This window comes from Rhinopithecus roxellana, chromosome 8, assembly GCF_007565055.1.
Source record: "Rhinopithecus roxellana isolate Shanxi Qingling chromosome 8, ASM756505v1, whole genome shotgun sequence".
Taxonomy (NCBI): Eukaryota; Metazoa; Chordata; class Mammalia; order Primates; family Cercopithecidae; genus Rhinopithecus; species Rhinopithecus roxellana.
The window spans coordinates 100061400-100086114 of NC_044556.1; the positions used below are offsets into that span (position 1 = coordinate 100061400).

At 36.2% G+C, this 24715-nt stretch overlaps 1 protein-coding gene across 5 annotated transcripts in view; it reads right to left on the minus strand.

Moving 5' to 3' along the window:
- Nucleotides 1-24715, minus strand: part of LYST (lysosomal trafficking regulator) — a 229277-nt gene that overhangs the window by 72151 nt on the left and 132411 nt on the right. For all 5 annotated transcript variants that reach the window (XM_030937161.1, XM_030937164.1, XM_030937163.1 and 2 more), the window contains 10 exons: nucleotides 23280-23411; nucleotides 19745-20372; nucleotides 18067-18244; nucleotides 16325-16494; nucleotides 13933-14163; nucleotides 12892-13058; nucleotides 12092-12244; nucleotides 6857-7048; nucleotides 5093-5271; nucleotides 2244-2450 (listed from right to left, as the gene is read on the minus strand). In XM_030937161.1, the coding sequence (XP_030793021.1) occupies nucleotides 2244-2450; nucleotides 5093-5271; nucleotides 6857-7048; nucleotides 12092-12244; nucleotides 12892-13058; nucleotides 13933-14163; nucleotides 16325-16494; nucleotides 18067-18244; nucleotides 19745-20372; nucleotides 23280-23411 (2237 nt within the window). The remainder of the gene's footprint in view (nucleotides 1-2243; nucleotides 2451-5092; nucleotides 5272-6856; nucleotides 7049-12091; nucleotides 12245-12891; nucleotides 13059-13932; nucleotides 14164-16324; nucleotides 16495-18066; nucleotides 18245-19744; nucleotides 20373-23279; nucleotides 23412-24715) is intronic.

Below are 24715 nucleotides of genomic sequence, written 5' to 3' on the forward strand. Positions count from 1 at the left end.
TATCCAAGTGTCATACTAACTAAAACCCACAATAAATCTCGTACAGTGAAAAAAAAAGAAAAAAAAAGGCAGCCAAATACTTGACAAGGGAAAGTTCTTCCCTATAGAAAAGTCAGAGCTTATAGATGTTGATGGAATGAGAGGCTTAGAGATATCACTATTTTGTAACTCTTTAATGAAAAAGTGGATCTTGGCAATTATCATCAGTGGTTGCTAAAACTATTAGGTTAAAGACAATATCCCCAGTCTTCGTGGGTGAATAAACAACTGGCCTTGGTGATGAAATGGATTGACAGAGAGAAGAAAAAGTCAACGACAACAACAGTTAAAAATTTCAAGCTGAAATTCAATAATGATTGACAGACATGAAGTAGTGGGAAGACATGCCAGACATGAAGCAGTGGGGAAGGGAAGATGTATGAGAAAAAGTGGACTGTTAACACCGCAGTTGAATTTTGATGGATAGCAACTTTGCTGAGTATAAAGGAAAGAAAAAAACACCATTTCAAATTCTCACAGAAGGAAAATACAGGCTAAATATGCTTCTGTCTTGGGAAAAGGAAGACAGTGCCCTCAGTGTACTTGAAAGTGTGTTAATACTGGAAAAATCACCTAAAAGTATCCCTTCCAATAGTTTTGACTCCTAATATGATATGAGTTTTCCATGTATTAAAGGGGATACCTATCCTTTTTAATATACCCTCTCTCATCTCTATTGAGGTATAACTTACATATAATAAAGCATACATATATTAAGTGTTTCTATGAGTTTTGACAATTGCATACATCCATTTAACCACTACTCAAAATAAGATCTTATTTTTATCACCCCAGAAAGTTCCCTTAACCCTCTTTCCAGTCAATTCCCTTTCTCACCATCCCCCTTCCACAGAGACAACTACTGTCCTGAATTCTATCGTCATATCTTGGTTTTGCTTGTTCTTTCAGATGAACAGAATCAGATTGTACTCCTTTGTGTTTGGCTGTCCCTTTTCCCGCTCAATGTTTCTGAGATTCATCCATAATGGTAGGTCTATCAGTAGTGTGTTCCTTTTTAGAGCTGTATAATAGTCTATACAGTGCTGTAGAACAGTCTATATAGATTTCTCTCTACAGGTAAAAAGAAATCACAATTTGTTTGTACATTCTTCTGTTGGTGAGCATTTGAATATTTCTAGTTTTTGGTCATTATGAAAAAAGGCTGCGATGGATATTCTTAAACAAGTCTTTCAATGAACATATGCTTTAATTTCTCTTTTAGGTAAATATCTAAAAATGGAGTAACATGGTCACAAGTTAAATATATGTTTAGGCCGGGCATGGTGGCTCAAGCCTGTAATCCCAGCACTTTGGGAGGCCGAGATGGGCGGATCACGAGGTCAGGAGATCCAGACCATCCTGGCTAACTCGGTGAAACCCCGTCTCTACTAAAAAATACAAAAAAAACTAGCTGGGCGAGGTGGCGGGCGCCTGTAGTCCCAACTACTCGGGAGGCTGAGGCAGGAGAATGGCGTGAACCCGGGAGGCGGAGCTTGCAGTGAGCTGAGATCCGGCCACTGCAGCCTGGGTGACAGAGCGAGGCTGTCTCCAAAAATATATATATTATATATATTTTTTTAAAAAAAAATATATATATAATATATAATATTTATATATAATATAAACATATATATAATATGTTTAATTTTATAAGAAACTGTTAAACAGCCCTCCAATATGGTTTAATGTACCTTTTAAACTTTCCAACTACCACTCTTGAAGTGATAAACTTTATACACTCTGAAATTCTTTTAGGTGTTTTGGGTTTGATTATTCCAAATGATTAATAATTTTTTTCTATTTTAACTGACCACACATATTTTTGAGATAGGTTATATGTATTGCTGTTTGAGCTATTGAATATAGATGTTTCACAGGTAATATAATGCCTTTTAAAAAGCCTCCAAACAATCCTTAAGGAAAACACTTCAAGATATGTTAACACATTACAAAGTATCTGACAGAAACTCTGAAACAGAACTTTTTAATTTAGGCACTAGAAAAAAGATTGGGAAATAAACACAGAGGTTAAATTGAGCCTGTGTAAAAGCACCTAAGGAAAGGCCTTAGGTTAAATTTGCTTGGTAAGAAAATTATATTTATAAATTAGGCATGAAAATTCAATTTAATTTCAGTTCTTGTTTTATTCAGACTTTATATTTCACCAAAAGTTGTACTTATCTTATCAAAGCTGAGATACTTACTTGTAGGGATGGGCTGAGACAGTCTCGTAGTATTTCCTGATGATTTGGTTCATGAAGTATTTCAAAAATTTGCTTTCTCTCTTGTGCAGTGTGGGCTGGTGACAAAATATGTACTAGTAGTCTCCCAAGCTGCATTCGGAAGGTCTCCTTACAAGACCACAGAATTTTAGTCCATTGCTGCTTGGAACCACTGGCTTTACTTGAACTCTAAAATCAATCAAGATAGGAATGAATTAGGATCAGACTGCTTAAGCAATACCATGCTAGCCTCAACACAGCCCTAAAGAAGATTATAGAACATGTTTTATTCCAGATTGGTTTTCATAGTCAAAATTAGAAAGACATATACATATCCATACACACAGGAGTTTAAAAGAGATGGGCATACAACGTTCATAGCAGCATCACTCAAAATAGCCAAAAGGTGGAAACAGTCTGAACGTCCATCAGTGGATGAACAGATAAACAAAATGTGGTATGTACATACAATGGAATATTATTCATCCTTAAAAAGGAAGGAAATTCTGACACATGCTACAACATGGATGACCCTTGAGGACAGAATGCTAAATAAAATAAGCCATATACAAAAGGACAAATATTATATGCTTCTATTTATATGAGATATCTAGAACAGTCAAACTCACAGAGACAGAAAGTAGAATAGTGATTACTGGGTAATGGGGGAAGGGGTGGTAAAAGTTATTATTTATTGGGTACCGAGTTTCATTTGGGATAATTAAAAAGTTCCGGCCAGGTGCGGTGGCTCACACCTGTAATCCCAGCACTCTGGGAGGCCGAGGTAGGTGGATCACCTGAGGTCAGGAATTCGAGACCAGCCTGGACAACATGGTGAAACCCTGTCTCTACTAAAAATACAAAAATTAGCTGGGTGTGGTGGCGGGTGCCTGTAATCCCAGCTACTTGGGAGGTTGAGATAGGAGAATCGCTTGAACCTGGGAGGTGGAGGTTGCAGTGAGCCGAGATTGAGCCAGTGCACTCCAGCTGGGGATGCAGACTGAGACTCCATCTCAGAAAAAAAAAAAAAAAAAGTTCCTAGAGATGGATGGTGGCAATGGCTGCACAATAATATGAATATACTTAGTGCCACTGAATTGCATCCTTAAAAACGGTTAAAATGGTAACTTTTATGTTAGGTATACCTTACCACAGGTTAAAAGAAGAGATGGATAAAGAAGCTAAAGTCCTAAACCATGAAAAAATTACCAAAGGCTCAAAAATTATAAATTAAAAAAAAACTATCAAAGCACAATGATAAATAAGCCTATATTGATTTTGCAATAAAAAAGAGAAAGGATTCATAATAAAGACTTGAATTGTGCTACATCATTGAGTATAATAGTCACAAATTAAGCACTGCATATAGCAGTACCCCCTTACCTGTGGTTTTGCTTTCCACAGTCAACCATGGTCTGAAAATAGTTAAGTACTGTACAATAAGATATTTACTCATTGTAAAAAGAGACTACATTTATATAACTTTTATTGAAGTATATTGTTATAACTGTTCTGTTTTATTATTATTGTTAATCTCTTACTGTGCCTAATTCATAAATTAGACTTTATCATAGGTACATATGCATGTGAAAAAACATAGTATATACAGGTTTCACTACCATCTGTGGTTTCAGGAATTCACCAGGGGTCCTGGAATGTATCCCCTGAAGATAAGGGGAAACTACTCTACGGGTTTACCATAGAGTATTCCCTAACAATTAACCAATTTTTTAACAACGGTCCCACTAAGCCTAGCCAAATGCTGATCAAATCATCTGTACATGGTTTAAAACTGGAAGCAGTATATTCAGAATTCATTCTGAGTTTTAGAAACAGCTCTTCCCGGCCTGGCGCGGTGGCTCACGCCTGTAATCCCAGCACTTTGGGAGGCCGAGGCGGGCGGATCACAAGGTCAGGCGATCGAGACCACAGTGAAACCCCGTCTCTACTAAAAATACAAAAAATTAGCCGGGCGCAGTGGCGGGCGCCTGTAGTCCCAGCTACTCAGGAGGCTGAGGCAGGAGAATGGCCTGAACCCGGGAGGCGGAGCTTGCAGTGAGCTGAGATCCGGCCACTGCACTCCAGCCTGGGTGACAGAGCGAGACTCTGTCTCAAAAAAAAAAAAAAAAAAAAAAAAAGAAACAGCTCTTCCCTAATTACGTCTAGTCCTAAGGACCCCGTGAGCGAATCTGCACTTGGTTTTGCTGTTCAGAGCTAAAACACCAAAATCTAGTTTAGATTTAGACTGGCATGTCATGATTTATGAGTTCTGCTAGAATTAGATTGGCTTTTGCTATCTATGCAGTAAACTGACCGACTTGTTCCATTGTGTCAACTGTAAGTGACCCACAGAAAACCAAGTGAGATGATGATAAATGAACCGTGACACTTATCAGTATTCTCTATGTAATTTTAAAGGTGTTAGATATACTTAGGCCAAGATCTAAAATTCGTAATAATTCAGAAAACTGAGAGTAAGGAGCTATAAATACAGTCCTTTAAAAACAAACAATTAATGTAAACTCTCATAGTAGTCATCAATGACGACGATCTACTCTTTTCTGATGCTGATCTTACTAAACTACAACACTAGAAAATAGCTTCTAGGGTTACAGGCTTAAAAAGCAATGCTGCGTGAGTGGAGTCATTTTGGAAAGGGTGAATTAGCAATATATATTATTCTCTAATTAAAAATTCAAGTTGTCCAAGTTTTAAAAAGCTCTCTGAAAGAGCACAAAGAAATATGATTTTGAAAACGTATAATACAGTCAACATAAAACCTCTATTTCCTTTGTGTGAATGAACATTTCACATGTAATTAATTTACTTACAATAGATACTTTGAATCCTTCTACCAGATATGTAAAAATTTCTTTCTGAAATGGATTGAAAACAGAAGACTGTTCATGATGAATATTTTCCTCAGAAATTTCAGTCTGGAAAACTGAGGTCTTGCTTTGAGTCACATTTTCTGGAGTTCTCAAAATGTCAATAATGTCTGAATTAAACTCTTTGAATTGAGAAAAAGAATACAAGGTTAGTCATATCACTGCTATCTAGCCATTATAAATAGTAACAATACTGGTAAAAATATTGTATTTAATTACTAATTCAGCTATCACAATTTAAATGTTTATCAGGTGTATTAGATGTAGTAGATACACTGTAGTAAAAGTGAATTCATGTAAAATAACAGAAATTTCAAAATGCATGCCATACAATTCCAAATTAAATATTTATTGGCTAATGAAGGTAAGTTAAACTGCAAAATGATTCAAACCATGAGATTATTATACAAATCGAACATAAAGACCATGTCATATTTACATGAGTGGATCTACAGAGCTGTTTGTCTGCATGTGCTATCCATTTACATGCTGTATATGTAATAATCATGGTTCAATTTCAGAGTTTAGTTTGGGAGTCTGTTGCACAGAATGTACATTAGAAAAGTTAAAAAAAAAAAAAAAAAAGCTGGGGACAATGGCTCACGCCTGCAATCCCAGCACTGTGGGAGGTGAAGGCAGACAGATCACCTGAGTCAAGGAGTTTGAGATCAGCCTGGGCAACATGGTGGAACCCCATCTCTACAAAAACATACAAAAATTAGCCGGGCATGGGGTACACACCTGAAGTCCCAGCTACTTAGGAGGCTGAGATGGGAGGATTGCTTCAGCCCAGGAGGTAGAGGTTGCAGTGAGCTGAGATCATATCACCGCAATCTAGCCTCACTGACAGTGAGAACCCATCTCAAGAAAAAAGAAAAAAAAAAAAAAGAGAGAGAAAGAAAAGTAAAAAAAGCTAAAAAAAGAAGAAAAAACTTGAGTTTATCATGCTTTTCTAGTGATTAACAATTACTGTTTTGTTTTTCCTGTCTTCCTGGGGTTACCTGTTTTTTAGAATTCCATTTTGACTTATCTATAGTGTTTTTTTAAAAACAATTTTCAGCTTTATTGTAATATAATTGACAAACAGAAATTGTATATAATTAAGATGTTTTGATATATGAATACATTGTCAAATAATCACCATAATGAAGCTAGCTAACATATCTATCACCTCACATAGTTACCATTTTTTTTGGGTGTGTGGTGAGAACATTATTTATAGTGTTTTGGAGTATATTTCTTTGAATAGCTTTTTTTAGTGGCTGCTCTCAGTATTACAATTTAAGTATGTACATATATATTCATTAGCCAATATGGAAATGCAAATTAAAACCACAATGAGATATCACTAAACATCTGTCAGAATGGCAGTTCTGCAAGATTCATTGAGGGAAACTGGGTAAAGGGTATACAGGGTCTCTCTCTGTATTATTTCTTAACTGCATGTGCATCTACAATGCTCTCAAAAGATCATACTGGAAGTGCCATATGGTTTTAAATTGGTCAATCTGGGCTAGCATTGAACACACTGAAAGTGGACTTTTATTTAAGACTTATCAGTTCCAAATAAGAAACTCTTAATAATATGGATGTTAAGAACTGAAAAATAATGTTGCTTAAAAATCTGAAAACTAACCAGTTTCCTCTTAGATTACTTCTCCTTCATTTTAAAAGCTGAGGAAAAACAAACTAATCCTATAGTCTTACCTTGATAAATAATCCTGTTGACTGCTAAAACGGTGAGCCTCTGTAGTCTCTGTGCAAGTTCCGTTTCAGTCGCCTGGCTAGGGTTCTCCTGGCTCATTCTGCGTTGCATCATCACATGAAGCTCATCATTTGCCACTGAACGCATTTTCATCAGAAGCGATTCAGTTTGAGCAAGGGGAAATTTTCGAGGACCTTCAAAAGTATATAAATTAAAACATCAAATGCCAGTGTTAATAAGGATCAAGGAAACTATTTTTGCTGAAACTTTTTGATTACCAGACCTTGAAAACAACCTTATTTACTACAAAGTCAATTTATACAAAGGAGAGAGTGATTAAGAGAAAATGATGTTTCTCCCTCTTTCAACAAGTGCAACAGTACTTTTGGTTTCAAAGCCCTAAATAACAATGTTGAAGCTAGTGACATAGCTTAGTAAAACAGATGTCATTTGGCAAAGTTCAAGTTAAAAAGTATTAAATGGGCTTAACTAGTTTAGAACATTTTGACAAAATAGTTTCAAATACTGTTTCACTTCTTTGCATTCCAAAATCAAGTTTTAATGCACATCATTTTTTAGTAAGAATATTACTATTTCTGGATAATTACTGTTGTTGAATTTCATAAAGTAGTTTTAAAAATGGTAGATAGTGACAAAGTAGAAATCAGTCAATTAAAGTGAAGAGATCAGAAAGGTGAATATAATTCCAGTGATTTGTTATTAAAATGATTTAGAACACATGCATCATTTGGAATTCAATGCTACAAAGGCATTTCCTGAGAAAGGTTTCCTCAGACTGAACACAGAGGAGTGGCATTCCTGCGCCATTACTGCACCTGCTCCAGGAGGTACAACACAGGTAGTGCATCCAGGAGAAAACTGGGGGGATGAGTCTTGATTTAATGAACTGAAGGAGAAGGGCATCGGAAGTTGACCATAGGAACCAAAATGATGTCTTGGTAGATGAGGAATAATGGAACCCTTCATTGGAATTGAACCTTTGTTTTAAATTATGAAAACATATATCAATTTCTATAAATAACCTCTATAAAAATTACATATGACTAAATTATAACAGGTTTTAATGACTTATCCTGTAAGATATTTAAATATTTTAATACTATTTTAGATTGCTTACTATTTTGGGTAATTAGTATTCTTAATCAGTTAATATATTTTGGTAGATAGTCGCTTTTGAGGCAAAAAAAAAAATACAAAAATTCATATCCTGTATATATTCAAGAGTTATACTGTCAAACAATATACTGAGTTTAAGCAGATTCTTCCTAATGTCGACATCTGACAGCTTTCATGCTGTATGTGCAGCTGATGATTGTAATTCAGAGGTACGACAATACACTGAATAAGGAAATGTTAAGTAAGTCTTTTTTAGTACTATGTATTAATACTAGAAAAAGTGGGAGGGTATTTCAGCACTCCTGCTGTGAAGCCACACAGAGCTAGTGTGGCCTTAAGCACATTTCTTTCTAAACCTCAGTTTTCTCATACATAAGATGTAGATTAGAAAGAAAACAGAGCTTACTTCACAGGTAGATATTTATCACTATCTGGCACTGTATTAAGTATATTTGTTTATATGCTTATTCATCATTTCCCCCAGTACAAGTTCCATGAAGACAGGTAAAATAGTAACTGGTACATGGTTGGTATTCAAGAAATATTTGATGTTTGATGGTTGAATAAATGGATAAAGAAAGAGTTGTTTTGTTGATAAAATAAAATAATGAATGTAAAACGTAATGCCTGTCTAATTCTCACAAATAATAAAATACTTTTAATGGTTAATATTATTATTGGTTGAAATATAAAGTTCATTTTTATGTGAATTACTAATATAACTGTGTGTGTGTGTGTGAGTGTATGACAATTTAAATATATGTCTAGCATTCTAAAAATATCCTAATGCTGACTACTTCTACCTTCATGCATTAAGGGTGATGTGTAAAGTTTTTCATATTAATAAGCAGACAAGTAAAAAAATACATTTAAAAGTGTATATTGCTACCTTATTTATACTAGCAAAAACCAAGCAAAAAAACCTTTGTTTATCTATAAAAGTTATAGATTATCCACATCAAAATAATAGATTATTTTGCAATCATTAAAAATAAAAGAATATTTATGTTTCTTAACATGGAAAAATATCTATAATAAATGACTAGAAATAGAAATCAATTTATAAACAGTAGGTAGAGCATGATACCATTTAGGTAAAATTACATATAAAGATATGTACAGATATAGATATCTAGACCAAAAACAGATACAGAGGCTAAGGAATCAGAGCTTTGCTCACTGGGGTGGCAGGCAACTCAGAGTTGCTGAGCAGAAGAATGGTAAATCTGAGTGAGGTTGTAAGAAGATTAATCTGACAATAAAATAGTGTCTAACTCCGTTAGCAACGCAAGAACTTAAGGTCTAGATGTAATGAGAGTACTGCTGAAGAAACTTTGGTCCCAAATCATGGATATCCTGGGGTTCAAGGTTTGAGTAAATGTGTCTATTATCAGAGTCTGGTGTGTGGCCACGATGGAAGCTGCAGCTGCTGGCAATTCCCACAACTTCTGCTGAAGGAGGAGAGGGTGGCAGTGGGGTTGGAGGTGTCACTCATCTCAGTAGTTTTCAACAAATGCTAAATGAATCTATTTAGGAATCCCCCTCACCACACCTAAACATTTATCAGTAAAGAAAACAGCTTAAGTCTTTGAAGGAACAATTCATTACTTAATTGATAGACATGACAGAAATAGAAATCCCTCTATGTCACTTTAGTATCATGGACAAATGGCCTTGAATTAGTTTTTGTAACCACACTGCTCAGAAACAGAAGAGCCTCAGTATTCTGCAGTTTTTGTACCTGTAGCATACAAAGCCAATATACTTTCAATGATACTTTTAAGTAATAGTGAAGAAACAAACAGCACAATCTTCCCCAAGCATATGTGTAAAAAAACAACTTAGAAACAATTACAAAGCAACAACCAAACACATATAAAGTAGTATTTTGCAAACTAGATTCACAAAGATAGAATTTAAATAAGGGCAGTATTTAAAACAAGGAGGATTCTTGAGAGAGACTTCAGAGAGAGAGAGATGGTTCCTAAGAGATACGACAGACCTGGAATGAGTAGATGTGGTGTAAGACACAAAGGGGTGAGTATAGGGGTGCATGTGCCAGCAGTCCCTAGTTCTAGGATGCAGTGGGTCTTAAGATGAAGAAGCTGGACTGGATGACTTTTAAGGTCTTTTATTAGGCTAAAAACTTGTAGGATTCTGTAAGTCTCCTACAGCTCACAGCAATCACATTTACTTAGAGCGAAAAAGACAAGGCCAAGTATAGTAAGAAGCTACAGAAGTCAGAAAAAAGGAGAGCCATCTAGTGAAAAGACTAAAAGTTCATTATCTGTTTTAAAATGACTCAAACTAAAAAAAAAAAAATGATAACAAACTTGAAGCTATGTAGGGCTCTAAGGCTCAAAGTGACAAAAATGCTAGTATCTAAAGAGAGAGATTAAAGACTCCTAGAGAAATCATTGACCAAATGGGAAATAGCAAGAGGACTACTGCGTTAGCCCAGGCACAAGGTGATAATTAACTAAAACCAGAGATCTAGGGATGGAAGCAGAGGAGGAATAGATATGAAAATGAGAAGTACCAATACAAAAGAAACAGCAGGGGTAGCAAAGGTATACTTTCTGATATCAATAGAGGGCGAATTCCATCTAAGCAGTCACTGACTATATAAGGAGTCCTGCAAAGGAAAGGTGTCCAGCAATCATGTTTTGGCATACAGGAAGCTGAGCATTAATGCTAGAACTGATAAAGAATTTTTCTACTATTTCTACTCAGGGCAAAAGAGATGTACAACTGGCAGGGCAGCTCAAGAAGAGAGTGCATTCAGATATTAAATAAGGAAGAATGTAGAAGGGCAGTAGGTTTAGTTACATAGATGTAGAAGTTTTATTTATATAAGTCTGATTTAGCATAATTTAAACATACTACTGCAAAACAATGTGTACTTGGTAGCTTTTCTTTACAAGTGAGTTTTTCACATGGTTTAAAATTTTTGCATAGCATTGAACACAGAAGTAGCTTAACACAGGTGAAAGAAAGATTTGAACTTAAGTGAATTTGAGACAGTAAGACTGATTAAACTTCAAGCAATTTACCAAATACTCTGTTTGGAGATGGTGTGTGTATGTGCACGTGCATATGCATATTTATCTACTACATATATATACGTATGTGTGTATATCCTGTGTATGTGGTGTTCATGTTATCTTTCTGGGTTGTATTCAGATAAAGGTCATAGCCGATTTTGTAGAAAAAATAAGGAAGCCTAACAATATTAATGTTTATTATTTGATGACATCTACTAATGTATACCAAGCCCTGACATCATGTGCATTTTAACCATGTGCAAGCCACCATCATCTACCCTGACTACTGTAATAGCCTCCTACCTGGACTCCCCACTACCTCTTTTCTCTTCCTCTCCCCTAACCCACTTTCCACACAGAAGACACAGTGATCTTTATAAAACAGAAAGCTGTTTATAGTATGACACCTACTTAAAATCTTTGATGACTTCCCATTAGGATAAAATCTAAGCTCCTTAACAAGGCCTGCATGATTAAAAAATGACTTTGGCCCACACCATACTGTACAGCCTCTTCTGGTGTTCCAGTCTTATCAAGTGACACATTCTAGCTAAATGGCTTTATTTCTCTGAACAAGCTCAGCTTTTCCCTGCCTTGGAATTCACATAAGCCATCCATTCTGCCTGTAATACTCTTTTTCTGACTCTCCACCTTGCTAACTCCTTTCTCATCCTTTACATCTATATTGAAATCCCACTTTCTCAGAGACTTCCCTAACTCCTGATGTAGATTGCCCTGTTATAATCTCTATTCCTACCCTCTACATTTCCCTACTATTTTACAATCTCTGCAGGGGCAGAATCTGTGTTTTTTTTTTTCATCATTGTATCTCCAATATTTTAGCACAATGCTCAGCACATGGTAGGCAGGTGCTCAAGAAATAAGTGAATGAGAAAAGCACTAAAAGTAAGCAGTAGAATAGTTTCCTCCAGGAAAAAATCTTTCTTAAATTTTATGTAAAACAAGAAATATTTTTAAAATGTGAATGGCATAAGAACATAGGAAAGTCAAGCTAGCCTCAATGTATGGTTATTAAGATATGATTTCAATACTCGCCAGCAATGCTTTTCCGCTTTTGAACTATTGCATGATGGGGAGCAGAAGGTGACTGGAGTGAATCTGTGAGGTTTTCAGAGTCATGATTTGCGGTGGTCCTTATAAATTCCATAGCAGCCTGGAGAACTCTAAGCTGTAGTGCAACAGCCATATCTAAAAACAGAAGATACTAGAATGTTTTCAAGCTATGTGGTTATTAATTTTTTAATTGAACTGATTTTATGTATCATGACAATAATGTTTTGTTAGATATAAATTTTAAAATTTTGATCAGCATGGGGGTGACAGTCGTAGACATTTTAAAATTCTTGTTAAAGGCAATTTTAAAGCAAATTTACAAATGGTCACTAAAAAACCTTCAATGGAAAAATATTAGCTCACAAATTTATTTCATTTTAAAAATTGTTTCAAAGAGGGTTTTTTTCTATATAAGGCAAAAGTTTAACCAGCAATTATCATACTTTTGTTTCATATTCACTTTAATAATTACCATTAAAGAAAACAAAAGGGTATTACTATGCAACATATGCTTTTAAATTCTACTTGGTAAGAAAAATCAGTGACATCTTTCAATTATGTATTGCCAACTACTAACTACACGGTGGCATCACTTTTTCTATTTCTGCCACTTTTTCAAGCCTTTTTTAAAAAGGCTTCTTTTTAAAAACTGATACATATTATCACAAAATTAATGTTAAACTTTTAGTAAAAGAGTTTCTAAGAAGAAAGAGATTGTGCTGAAATAACAGGTTTGTCTATTATACAACTCCCTCCCCAAATTCGTAAAAATTAAATCTTACTTTGTGTCCTCTTGTTTTTGCTATTTTGAAGATATCCAAGCATTACAATAAGGTCTTCAATAACCCTAAAATATTGTGAGCCTGAGGAACTGCAGGCATGAATTGTAACTGCTATGAAAAGTTGCTGTATATCACACGCAAGCAATTTATATTCACTGACAGGAATGCTAAAGATAACAACAAAAGAAGAAAACAGAACATTTATAAGAAAAAGAACAAATAATTTAAGACACAGCTAACCGATTTAAAAGGTTTAAATTCCTGTTCGACCAGCTTGCACTCATTCATGCAGTCATTCGATATTTATTCACACCTATTCTATGACAAGTAATATGTAGTGTGTATGCTAGAAATAGAAATAAGATACACTTTGACACCTGTCAAAAATACATAGTTTTTCAGAGAACTGGACAAGTAAACAGATCACTATAAATAGTAAATGGTTGTAAGTTTAACACTAGAGATTAATACAAGATGCTATAAGAATACACAGACAGGTTTCTAGTCCACACTAAGGATGAAGATTGTGTGGGTATGAACAGGAACATGCTGTAAAGGCTTTTCAGAGAAGGTGAATTTGACTAAATTAATTAACCTCTCTGAATCTCATTTGTATAGAGTTATTTTTAGGACTAAAAGAGGTATTAGATTTGCATTTATACTAATCACTTATAAATACCCAATAAATATGAATTAGCTACTTTTGGTCTTCAATCTTAATCTTGATAATCTACCTCAATGTATGATATTAGGCCTATAATGCTTCTCTCCATCTGGGTTTTCCAAATCAAGCAAGGGTTGGAAACTAACCTGGGCCAGTTAATAAAGTAGCATACAGGGACATTCAGTAAATACAATTTCTTCCTTTTTTTTTCTTTCTTTCTGTTATTATTATTATTATTTACTTTTATTTTAGGTTCAGAGGTACACAGGAAGGCTTCTTACATAGGTAAACTCGTGTATTAAAGTACACTAATACTTAAGTTTTCTTGCTCTAAAGTATTTATCAGATGTAATTTTAAATAATAATTGTAAACTTACTTCTTTTCTAATCCATTCAGGGCTGCTACTGTATTACATAACACATAGAGTAGACCATTATCCAGCAACATATCTGCTACCTTAGAACAGGAATTTAAAATTTGGAGAAGAAGTAAAAGAGCATTATGCAAGAGTATGTTGTCATACAGAGAGGTCTCGATTAGTCCCAGAATAGGAATGACAGACCACTTCTGAAACAGTCCCGTATTTCTCACATCTTCCAGATCAAATCTATAATAAATAATACAGTTAAGAGCATGTTAGAAACAATTAGTCACAAAACAAGAAAATATGATAGCAACTATGGGTCATTTTGTTAACTTGATTTTGAAGTCATAAAAAAAAATTGAGGGAGTAAGGATTCTTAACCTGTTTTTAAGATTATAAAGTCCCTTCAATAATAGGGTAAAAGCTGTTGCTAGAAGTCCATCCCAAGATAAATACACAAACATTCACGTGAAATACGCATGCAGTTTTATGGTTTTAACTGATTTATTTTAATTTATCCATGAGCCCCTTATGTCCAAAGACACTGTCTTGGGGCTACAAGTGCAGAGGAAAATTATTATTTTTATTTTACATAGTATTTGAGAGACAGTGAGCTAGTAAAAAGAAGTCTAGCAAAAGGGAATGATTCTTGAGTTCTTATCCCAATACAACTTGCCTCTGGGATGGAATGAAATTAGCTAAGTATTTTGTGCCTCATTTTCCTTATCCGTCAAAAATATGTGGTGATATATGTCCTCTTTTCTTCTCAAGGCTATTGTGAGAATCAAATAAGGTAATGCAGAACTGTTTCGTGAAAGTCAAAAGTTGTATATAAATGAAAAGTAGTATTGACACTATCATAATAATTTAGCAAATTCTCTAAGGTCTGAATTTGTCTGTCACAATAAGGAGACACACATTTCTCTCTATTCTATCACAAGCAGAAATTACAATTTAATTTCTGCCAAACTTTTGGTTTGGGAGAAAAATATTCTTTTATTTTTACACTTATTTGCTAATCCATCAGCATTCTACTAGGGTCAAAACTCAATAATCAGTGTATCCAGGAATTCTAGATGAGGGATTTACTCCTCTCCCAGATAACCTGAAAGCTCTGAGGAGAGTAATGAGTTCCTATAAGGATCCTTTATGTAATCTGTCACTGAGAATACACGCGCTATCTTTCATTTTTTCTTTTCTTTTTCTTTTTTTTTTTGAGACGGAGTTTCACTCTTGTTGCCCAGGCTGAAGTGCAATTGCACAGCCTTGGCTCACTGTAACCTCCGCCTCCCGGGTTCAAGCGATTCTCCTGCCTCAGCCTGCCAAGTAGATGGGATTACATGAATGTGCCACCATGCCCGGCTAATTTTGTATTTTTAGTGTAGACAGAATTTCATCAGGTTGGTCAGGCTGGTCTTGAACTCCTGACCTCAGGTGATCCACCTGCCTCTGCCTCCCAAAGTGTTGGGATTACAGGAAAGAGCCACCATGTCCAGCCTCACCTGTCTTTTCGGTTAATCTCCTCATGTTAATACTATATGCCAAATCTTAGCTATCACTTTCATCTGATGCAGCTTTTGTTTCTAGTTTCTAACTAATGAATGAACTATGAAGGATGAAGTTATATTAGAAAGAATATCATATGCCAAATAATACATTGATTTACCTGGAAAATTACTTTTAGCAGATTTTTTTTCTAAAGGTGACTAAAAGATTTTGTTAAGAGTGAGTTCACTAAATTTTACATTTAAGACAAAAGATCTTGCCGGGTGTGGTAGCCCACACCTATAATCCCAGCACTCTGGGAGGCCAAGGCAGGAGGATGGCTTGAGGTCAGGAGTTAGAGACCAGCATGGGAAACACAGCAAGACCCATCTCCACTAAAAGTAAAAAAAATTAGCCAAGTGTGGTGGTGCATGCCTGTAATCCTAGCTACTCGAGAGGCTGAGGTAGGAGGATCCCTTTGAATCTAGGAGTTCAAGGCTGCAATGAGCTGAGGCATGACTGTGTCTCTCTGCACTCCAGCCTGGGTGACAAAGTGAGACACTGTCTCCAAAAAAAAAAAAAAAAAAAAAAAAGCTGGGCATGATGGCTCACGCCTGTAATCCCAGCACTTTGGGAGGCTAAGGCAGGCAGATCATGAGGTCAGGAGTTTGAGACCAGCCTGGTCAACATGGTGAAACCCTGCCTCTACTAAAGATACAAACAATTAGCTGGGTGTGGTGGTGCGTGCCTGTAATCCCAGCTACTTGGGAGGCTGAGGCAGGAGAATCGCTTGAACCCTTGAGGCGGAGGTTCAAGTGAGCTGAGATTGCACCACTGCACTCCAGCCTGGGCAACAGGCCGAGAAAAAAAAAAAAAAAGACAAGATTCCCAATTATAGTGGAGGGAAGAACACACTTACTCTTCATCAAGGCCAATATGTCGACCAAAGAACATTTCAATGAAGCATTCTAACAATTCTTGAGTTCCTCGATGAAGATACAACTGGTTGGCTAGCAAGGAAAATCCACGATTCTTCAGAAATTTATCCTTTTGTTCCTTAGATGCTCTAGCAAAATATGCATCTAATAGCTAAAGAAAAACTTTAAGTCAATTTAGATAATGCATTAAAATTAATGTATACAAATCAGTGTAACACAACTGCAACTGTAAATTATTAAGTTCATATATACAGAAGAACATAGAAAGCTTACAAAAATGCCACCACCACAGCAAAGCAAAAATGAATTTGTCTTTGGCTACTGCAGAATGCTAATGATGACTCTATCTTGGAGATCTTAATGATTCTCTCATGGGGGAAACTGGCATTTTTAGCTGAACATGGACACCTAGCAGACTGGCAACCTTAGTTGAGTATAAGTAGAATATTTGTTCCTAATGCTGAGGCGGGAAAATCCGTAAACTATGCTCTCTCTGCAAATCTATACCTGTATCTATATCTATATCTATATCTATATCTATATCTATATCTATATATCCTAGAGCTCTACTTCTAGGCTTCTTGACAGATTATTTATCCTGAGCAAGGGCCCGAATTTCTACCCTTCTCTAACATCTTAAATGCAACACGTGTAATACCAAATTAATCCTTCCACCTCTTTCTCGCCTTTAATGACTCTCTCACAGTAGCAATAGACTCCTTTCCCTCAGACACACATCTATTTATTCCCCTACTAAAAAAACTTTCTAAGTTTACAGTGTAATACTTTGTAAATACTATGTATTTACTAATACTGCCACTGCAGCACTCATCACAGAATTCCTTACATTTTACTTAGTTAAGTATGAAACTCTTCTTTCTAGACTGTGAAATTCTTGAATGCAGGAGCTTACATTATTTCCCTCTATATACTATATTGCAACTAGCTCAGGGACTTACACATGAAATGGGAGCTCAATACTAGGTTATATTGCAAGTGATTAAACAATACCTACATCCAAACAAACTAAAGAAAATGAGAATCTTTACAAGATTATTTTAATATTGGGTTGTTTTCTAACAGAAACTATTCATATCAAGCATTTACTCATTCAATAATATACTTAGTACCTATTACACAAGATGCCCACCCTCATGAAGCTTCTATTTGTGAGAAATTTAAAAAACAAGTACACAGATTAAAAAGATAATTACAAGACATAAATAGGATGCTATGATAGAATAAATAATATTAGACGGAAGTGATTTTGATAAGATAATCAGGGACAGTCTTTTGAAAAGGTGTCATCTAAGCTGAGACCTAAAGTAAATGTCTAAAATTTGATAGCACACTGAAGAAGAGATTTCCAATGAACCATGTGTTCCTTGTAATTTTTACAAAACAAATTTACTAAGTGTTCAGATATGGGGATTTATTGGTAGATTTAAAAATCATACTGATATGAACCAATATATGGAGAGGGACTTAAAACTGGATGATGCAAAAATATGACCATGTAACCAAAAACTCCTATATCCCTAAAGCTATCAAAATAAAAAAATTAAAAAACAATGTGAGTAGTAAGTAACAAACTATATTAGTTAATTATTCTAAAATATAAAAGAAAGATTTAGGTCTACTTTAATGCATATACTCAAAATTTTAAATTACATACATATTTATTTTTCTGAATTAAAATAATATATCCAGTATTTGCCCTTACTTTAATGACACCTTGTTGTATAGCTGGTGACGGGTGGTTAATGAGGACCAAAAGTGTATCTGCTTGAATAAGCTTGTCCATCACATCTTCAAGCATAACATCAGGCAGGATAAGAAGAACCCCACTTAGGAGTTCATATAGTCCACAGCATATAGGTACCAAACAGTCTTCAGTTACACTAAAACAGAGACCAAAAAAGTCTTACTAACATGATGAGAAAAGTACATGATGATTACCTCAGGAACTGTGACAAGTAGTAGCATTCTTTAACAGGTGAAACAAATGTTCATAATGTTTAAGAAATGTTTCCTAATTTACCTGTCATTAACAAATTTACCATCACTTTTTACCACTGATTTTTTTGGGCATATAGTCTACTAACACTATTCGATTCTACATCTCTGATGTCTAATACAGTAGTCACTGTTACTTATGCTATTTATTTAAAGTTAAACTAAAAATTCAGTCCCTCGGTTGCATCAGTGACATTTCAAATGCTCAATAGGCATATGGGTAGTGCCGACTGTATTAGACAGCATGAATGCAACATGTCCATCACTGGAGAGTTTCACTGGACATTGCTACTTGAGACGCTATTGGAAATGTTTTTTCCACCAAGGAAGAAACAGCTTTATTAGGAGTGTAAGCATGTCAGAAAAACCCAGTTCAGTCACAGAGCAGAGAGATTGGTACAGGGGAAGAATCTAGCATTACAGAATATCCTCTCAAGAACCAAGTGTGAAAATAAAACCTCTATCTAAATATCCTAACAAATGCTGCTGGGTTTAGCCCAGGTGAAACTTCTGGAAGCTCCTGGTGAAATGAGATTTTTTCATAAAGGAATGCTCTCCAGCACTGCTGCATCTGAGCTCCATATAAAGTTATGGGTCTGTGATAGCAGAAGTAGAGGAAAAGATAAGTGGGATATCTCATCACCAGAGCAAGGTCATCTGTGTTCAGGTGAGAGAGGAACCTTAAGTGTTTGGAGAGAGAACAAACTGGGGTAGCAGAAGAAAAATGGCTGAAGAAATACAACGTCTAGGCAATGTCTGTCATGACATGGAGGACTCTGTGCAGTCTGATGTGAGCCTGTCCTGGGAAACAACAGCTTTTCTTTCTGAGGCCATTTTAGCTCTCTTCTGACTTCATCCACAGCAGAACTGCCAATGTTCGGCACCAAGACCTGCATTATAATTACCTGAGTGGAATGGAGTGACCACCCTATGACACCCGTTCCTCTTCCCTTCTGGAGCAGTCACTTGTCTCAAATAAAGTGAGATGGTACCCAGGACAGGCCCAATCTAGAAACCACTCCCACCTTCACAAGAACACCAAGTGGAAAGAATCATTCTCATGAGTCAAAGCTTTAGAGAAATCCTATCGTTTCTCTGTCCTGAAGAATTTTTCCTTAATAACTATAAGGAATTAAACCACAATATATACATATTTTAAATGCTACTTATGGTTTAGATTTTGGTTAAATATGGAATTCAATATTATCTAGCATTAAAATAAGGAAAAATATATCTTTCTGTTATTATTACATATATAAAGAAATAAACTTTTCTGTTTGTTATATTATAAGAAATGGCATAATGAAGACATTTCCAGATGGGTAGAGAGTCTTTAAAGAATAGTAAAATAAAGGTGGAAGGAGTGCACAAAAACACATAAGTACCTGTGAGCACTTGCTGTTCGGATGTAATTTGGCTCATAACCAAGAGAATAGGCAAAGTTTTCCCAGTCATCAGTGTTTCTATCAACAAGACTTGGCCAACGGCCAACAGCTGCAGATCCATTCTGTGAAGGAAAGGCTAGCCCAAGGCTTGCAACAGTGCTGTGGCTTCGCTGGAAGGAGGCCAACCCCTTTAGGTAATCAGGTCGGCGTGGGCAGGACTCATCCCCAGGACTGTCATCTTCTGACCTGGGTTCTGCTCCCAACTCTTTATGATCTGCTTTGACCACTGGAAATCCCAGCACTCCTTTTGGGACATCACTGACAGAGACTTGGGCTGAGAGAACAGCTTCCATTTCACAAACAGTTTTTGCAGACTCACAGCTACTGATGAATGCATCCTCTTTGCCTTTTTTCAGTGTGTCGGAACTCCCCAAAGAATTTTGTTTCTCTGATTGGATGGCAACATAAGTATCTGCAATATTTTGTAACCTGTCAATACTACAACCCAAACTTCCAGTCAGTTTTTGTGATTGCATTAGTAGTGAAGAAGTAGGGAATGCTGGTAGGCTTCTAGAACGCAGCATATGGGCGGCCATCTGTTGTGGAATAATATTAGAGGAATTCTCTCCTAGTAAGAGTAGATACAAAAATACTACTTAAAAATCTATTAAGTGGGACCACCTCTCTTTTGCATTATAAATTGCAACCACAGCAAAAGCCCATTTATCTAGCACTGTTAAAATCCATATAGGTCAATTTTACAAGTAACTAATGCTTAAAATTCCTTTACTTTTTCTTTTTTTAAGAGACAGGGTCTTGCTCTCTTACCCTGACTGAAGTGCAGTGGCACAATCACAGCTTACTGCAGCCTCTAACTCCTGGGCTCCAGATAGCCTCCCACCTCAGCCTCCAAGCAGCTGGGACTACAGGCATGCGCCCCCACACCTGGTTTAAAGCTTAAAATTCTTAAATGCCAAAACTATTTTTATTTTAACCACTTTTTATTAATATATTCCCAAAACATATGTCTTTTCCTGTCTTCTTAACAAAATACAGTATTGACTGAATGATTCAGTCATTAGGATTAATGGTTCTACTGTGCTGAAATTAAGTGAATTAAGTGAAACTCAATTTACCTCAGGCTAGCAGTTACTAGGATGTAGTGGAAAGAGTGTGGGCTTTGCAACTAGATATAATTGGATTCAAATGATAGTGAGGTGGTCCAAGGTAAATCACTTAATTGTACTACAGTTTCTACAAATGTAAAATGAGGGTTCAGAATATCTACTTTGCAGGGTTGCTTTAAAGATTGAGATTATATTTGTGATGCACCTAGCATAGAGCTCAACACATAATAGGTGCTCAAAAAATAGTAGTACTTGTTGTTACTAGCCTCAACAGCCCTAGACAGTTCTCTCTCTCCTCCATTTTTGCAGTCACTTCTTGCTGCTATTAGTGAGAATAGTTTCTTTTCTTATCACAGCTCTCTAATTTACTGCTTCTAATATTCTATGTAGGAAGACACCAGAAAAATTATTCTCATTGTAATGCATGGGATAAAAGTGCATGCCATTCAAGGTGTGGTCTGTGAACCGGTAGCATGGGCATCAACACCACCTGTAGGATTGTTGGAAATTCACATTCTCAGGCTCCACCCTAGATCTACTGATACAGAATGTATGAGGGAGGGGCCCAGGAATCAGTGTCAACAAGCTCTCCAGGTGATTCTTTTGCAGGTTAAAATTGGAGACCATGAATACAGAGTAAACAGGCATTAAATGAACTGCTTTAGAGCATAGACTTTGTGGCAATAAAAGAGCTCCATAGCTCAGACTTTTTTTCTAATTATTTCTGGATTTTGGCTAGAGAGCTAAAGTTGCCAAAAGATTCTGTTCAAAAGATCTGGAAAAAATGGAGGTATGATTGTATTTGAAATGTTTCAAAATGACACAGATGATTTAAAAAACAATATGTCCTGTAAAATTCCAAATAACACTAATTCGAAAAGGCCAGGTGCAGTGGCTCGAGCCTGTAATCCCAGCACTTTGGGAGGCCAAGGTGGGTGGATCGCTTGAGCCCAAGAGTTCGAGATCAGCCTGGGCAAAAAGACAAAACCCTATCTCACGTATTTAAAAAAAAAAATTTTTTTTTAAAAAGAAAAGAAAAACTAATAAAAACATAGCCTTAAAATATTATTATAAAAGGGCATAAAAAGTGCCAGAGAATAACTGAAACACTTTGGGAGGAAAACAAAACTAGAGACTAATACCTACATACCTAGTTCTATCTACCTCTATTACTATCTCACCTGCACTATTTAAGAATTAGGATTGAAGCTAAAGACAAGACTAGGACTGACAATAAGAGCAATGTCCCAGTATGGAAAAGGACGGTAGTCAGGTAAGGAAAAGATGTATGGTCAGTTTGCAACTAGAAAACCTGCACCTATTCTTTTTTTCTATAAAGTAGCGATGAGACTCTGTTAAGAGTAAATTAGGAAGACAGAAAAGTACCATAGGCTTAAAGACTTGAATCTACTTACTATGGAAATAGTAGAGGGTATTGATTCTGAACATACCTAAAAATTACAGGGTAGCATTTAAAGCTCTACTACAACTTTCAGCAGTATGACAGCGGTGAGACTGAGGCCAGGTTAGCATTTTTCAGTTCAAGAATACCAACAGGCCAAAGGGACAAGGAAACTGAGATAGTTTCCAACTGAATAACTGCTGAAGTTATTGGCTAATGTGACCTAGGCTGGACAGGGAAAGCGAGACAAGGGGAACTTTGGAGTGTGATTTAAAAAAAAAAAAAAAACCAAAAACAAAAAACAAAGATGGGAGGTCTTCAATTACAGAGGATGACTGCATCCCCTTTGCCTTTTTTCAGCATGTCAAAACTCCCCCAAAGGATTCTGTTTCTCTGGTTGGCTGGAGGGCTAATGATACAGAAAGATTCTGTTCAAACGACCTGGAAAAAAAATGGAGCCACATACAGTATTTGAAAATGTTTCAGAGTGATGCATGTGATTGAAAAATAGATCACATAGATAGAACAGGGTGGGATACTGGAGTTTCACAGATGCTTGACAGCATTCTTGATGATGATAAAGTCCAAGACAGATGCATGCAGAGTGGTAAGACAAAGTAGAGAAAGGGTACCCTGAGTCAAAAAAATGTGAAGCTGGAGTATTGGGTGGCCATTTATCTGGCAAGTGAAGTTGTCTAGAATCATGGTTTTAGGTAGAGAGAAGAGAATAAAAGTTTTTGAAAAGCTTCTGAAGAAAATGGTAAAATAAATCAGAAGCTTGATGAAAGACAAATGACTATGATAAGAGAGGTCAGAGAATGCCAGAACAAAATAGCATGAGCCTTATCCATTTTCTCAATTCTCTTGAGGACCTGTGCTGGGTGTCTCTTGTTAGATTGAATGAGGTTATACTATATATACTTCTAAAATATGTACAATTTAATTCTCTAAGAATATTCAGAACTAAAGTGAGAAGGCTATATACTTCTATTATTGCTATTCTTACCTTCATACGGTGAAGCAGTAAAACCAGATGGGCTTATTACCATAAATCCAGGGCTCATAAGGGACCTTCCTCCACTGCTGGAATGCCTCAGGTACATGATTGACTGTACTTTCTCCTGAAAGATCTTGCCATCTAGAATCCAAATTTTTTTTTTGAGAGAGCAACATTTTTAAAAAGGATAAAACAAAAATACAACTTTAAAAGCAGATCATTAAATTCAAATTTTGACAAAAAGATGTTTAAAGAGAACAATATCTGGCATATTTTATACTAAGGCACATTTGATATGTGAATACGTACTCCTCACAATTTTTTAGTACAGATTTTGCTGTTGTTTATTATTTCTGGCCACATTAACTTCTGTTTTCTTAATTCCAACTGTACTGACAGTTATTTCTATGGTTTAACATTTAACTGTTCACTTTTTATATGTTATTATCATCTCTCAAGGGAGACTGTTCATCTGTTCATTCCTTGAGGAAAGGACTGTGTCTTTCATTTTTATAAATCCCCATCATTGTCTCATTGTAAAAACTAATCATTTCTGAGCTTCATACTTATAAATTCGACTGCTTCGTTTCTTAAATGAATCACAAATGCAACAAATCTAAATCTGAATCATCTTTTTGCCCTAAATTTACTCCTTCTGTTTTGTTCTTTGGGAAGTTCCCATGTGGGAACCTTGAGCCACCCTTGACCACTACCTTTCCTTTATCCATGGCAAATCAGTCACCAAGTTGTGCTGCCTTTTTCTCTTTTTTTGAGACAGCCTTGCTCTGTTGTCCAGGCTGGAGTGTGGTGGCATGATCTTTGCTCACTGCAACCTCCGCCTCCCTGGTTCAAGCAATTCTCATGTCTCAGCCTCCCGAGTTGCTGGGATTACAGGCATGCGCCACTACGTCCAGCTAACTTTTTCTTTTTTCTTTTTCTTTTCTTTTTTTTTTTTTAAGGAGAGACGAGGTTTCGCTATGTTGGCCAGGCTGGAGTTGAACTCCTGGCCTCAAGTGATCCTCCCACCGTGGCCTCTCAAAGTGCTGGGATTACAGGCATGAACCACCATGCCTAGCATGACTTTATTTTTTGTTTCTTGAATTCTTCTTTTCCCTACTATAGTGCTATACTGCAGGCTTTATCATCTCTCAACTGGATTACTATCAGATTTCTAAATGGTATCCTTGATGAACATCTCATTACTCTCAAATCCTCACAGCTACCAGAATTCGCTCTCTCGAATGTCAACTCTTGCTTAAAACCTTCCAGTGGCTTTCTATGCCTCCTTACCACCCTGGATAAAATCCAAGCTTCTTGTCCACAAGAATTACCACTATTTGTCCCTAGGCCCCTCCCCAGCCTTGTTTCATAAATTACATTTCAGCAACACCACTTTCTCCTAGTTCCCTGTCAAGCTGTTTCCTTTGCCTGGAAGGCCCTTCTCT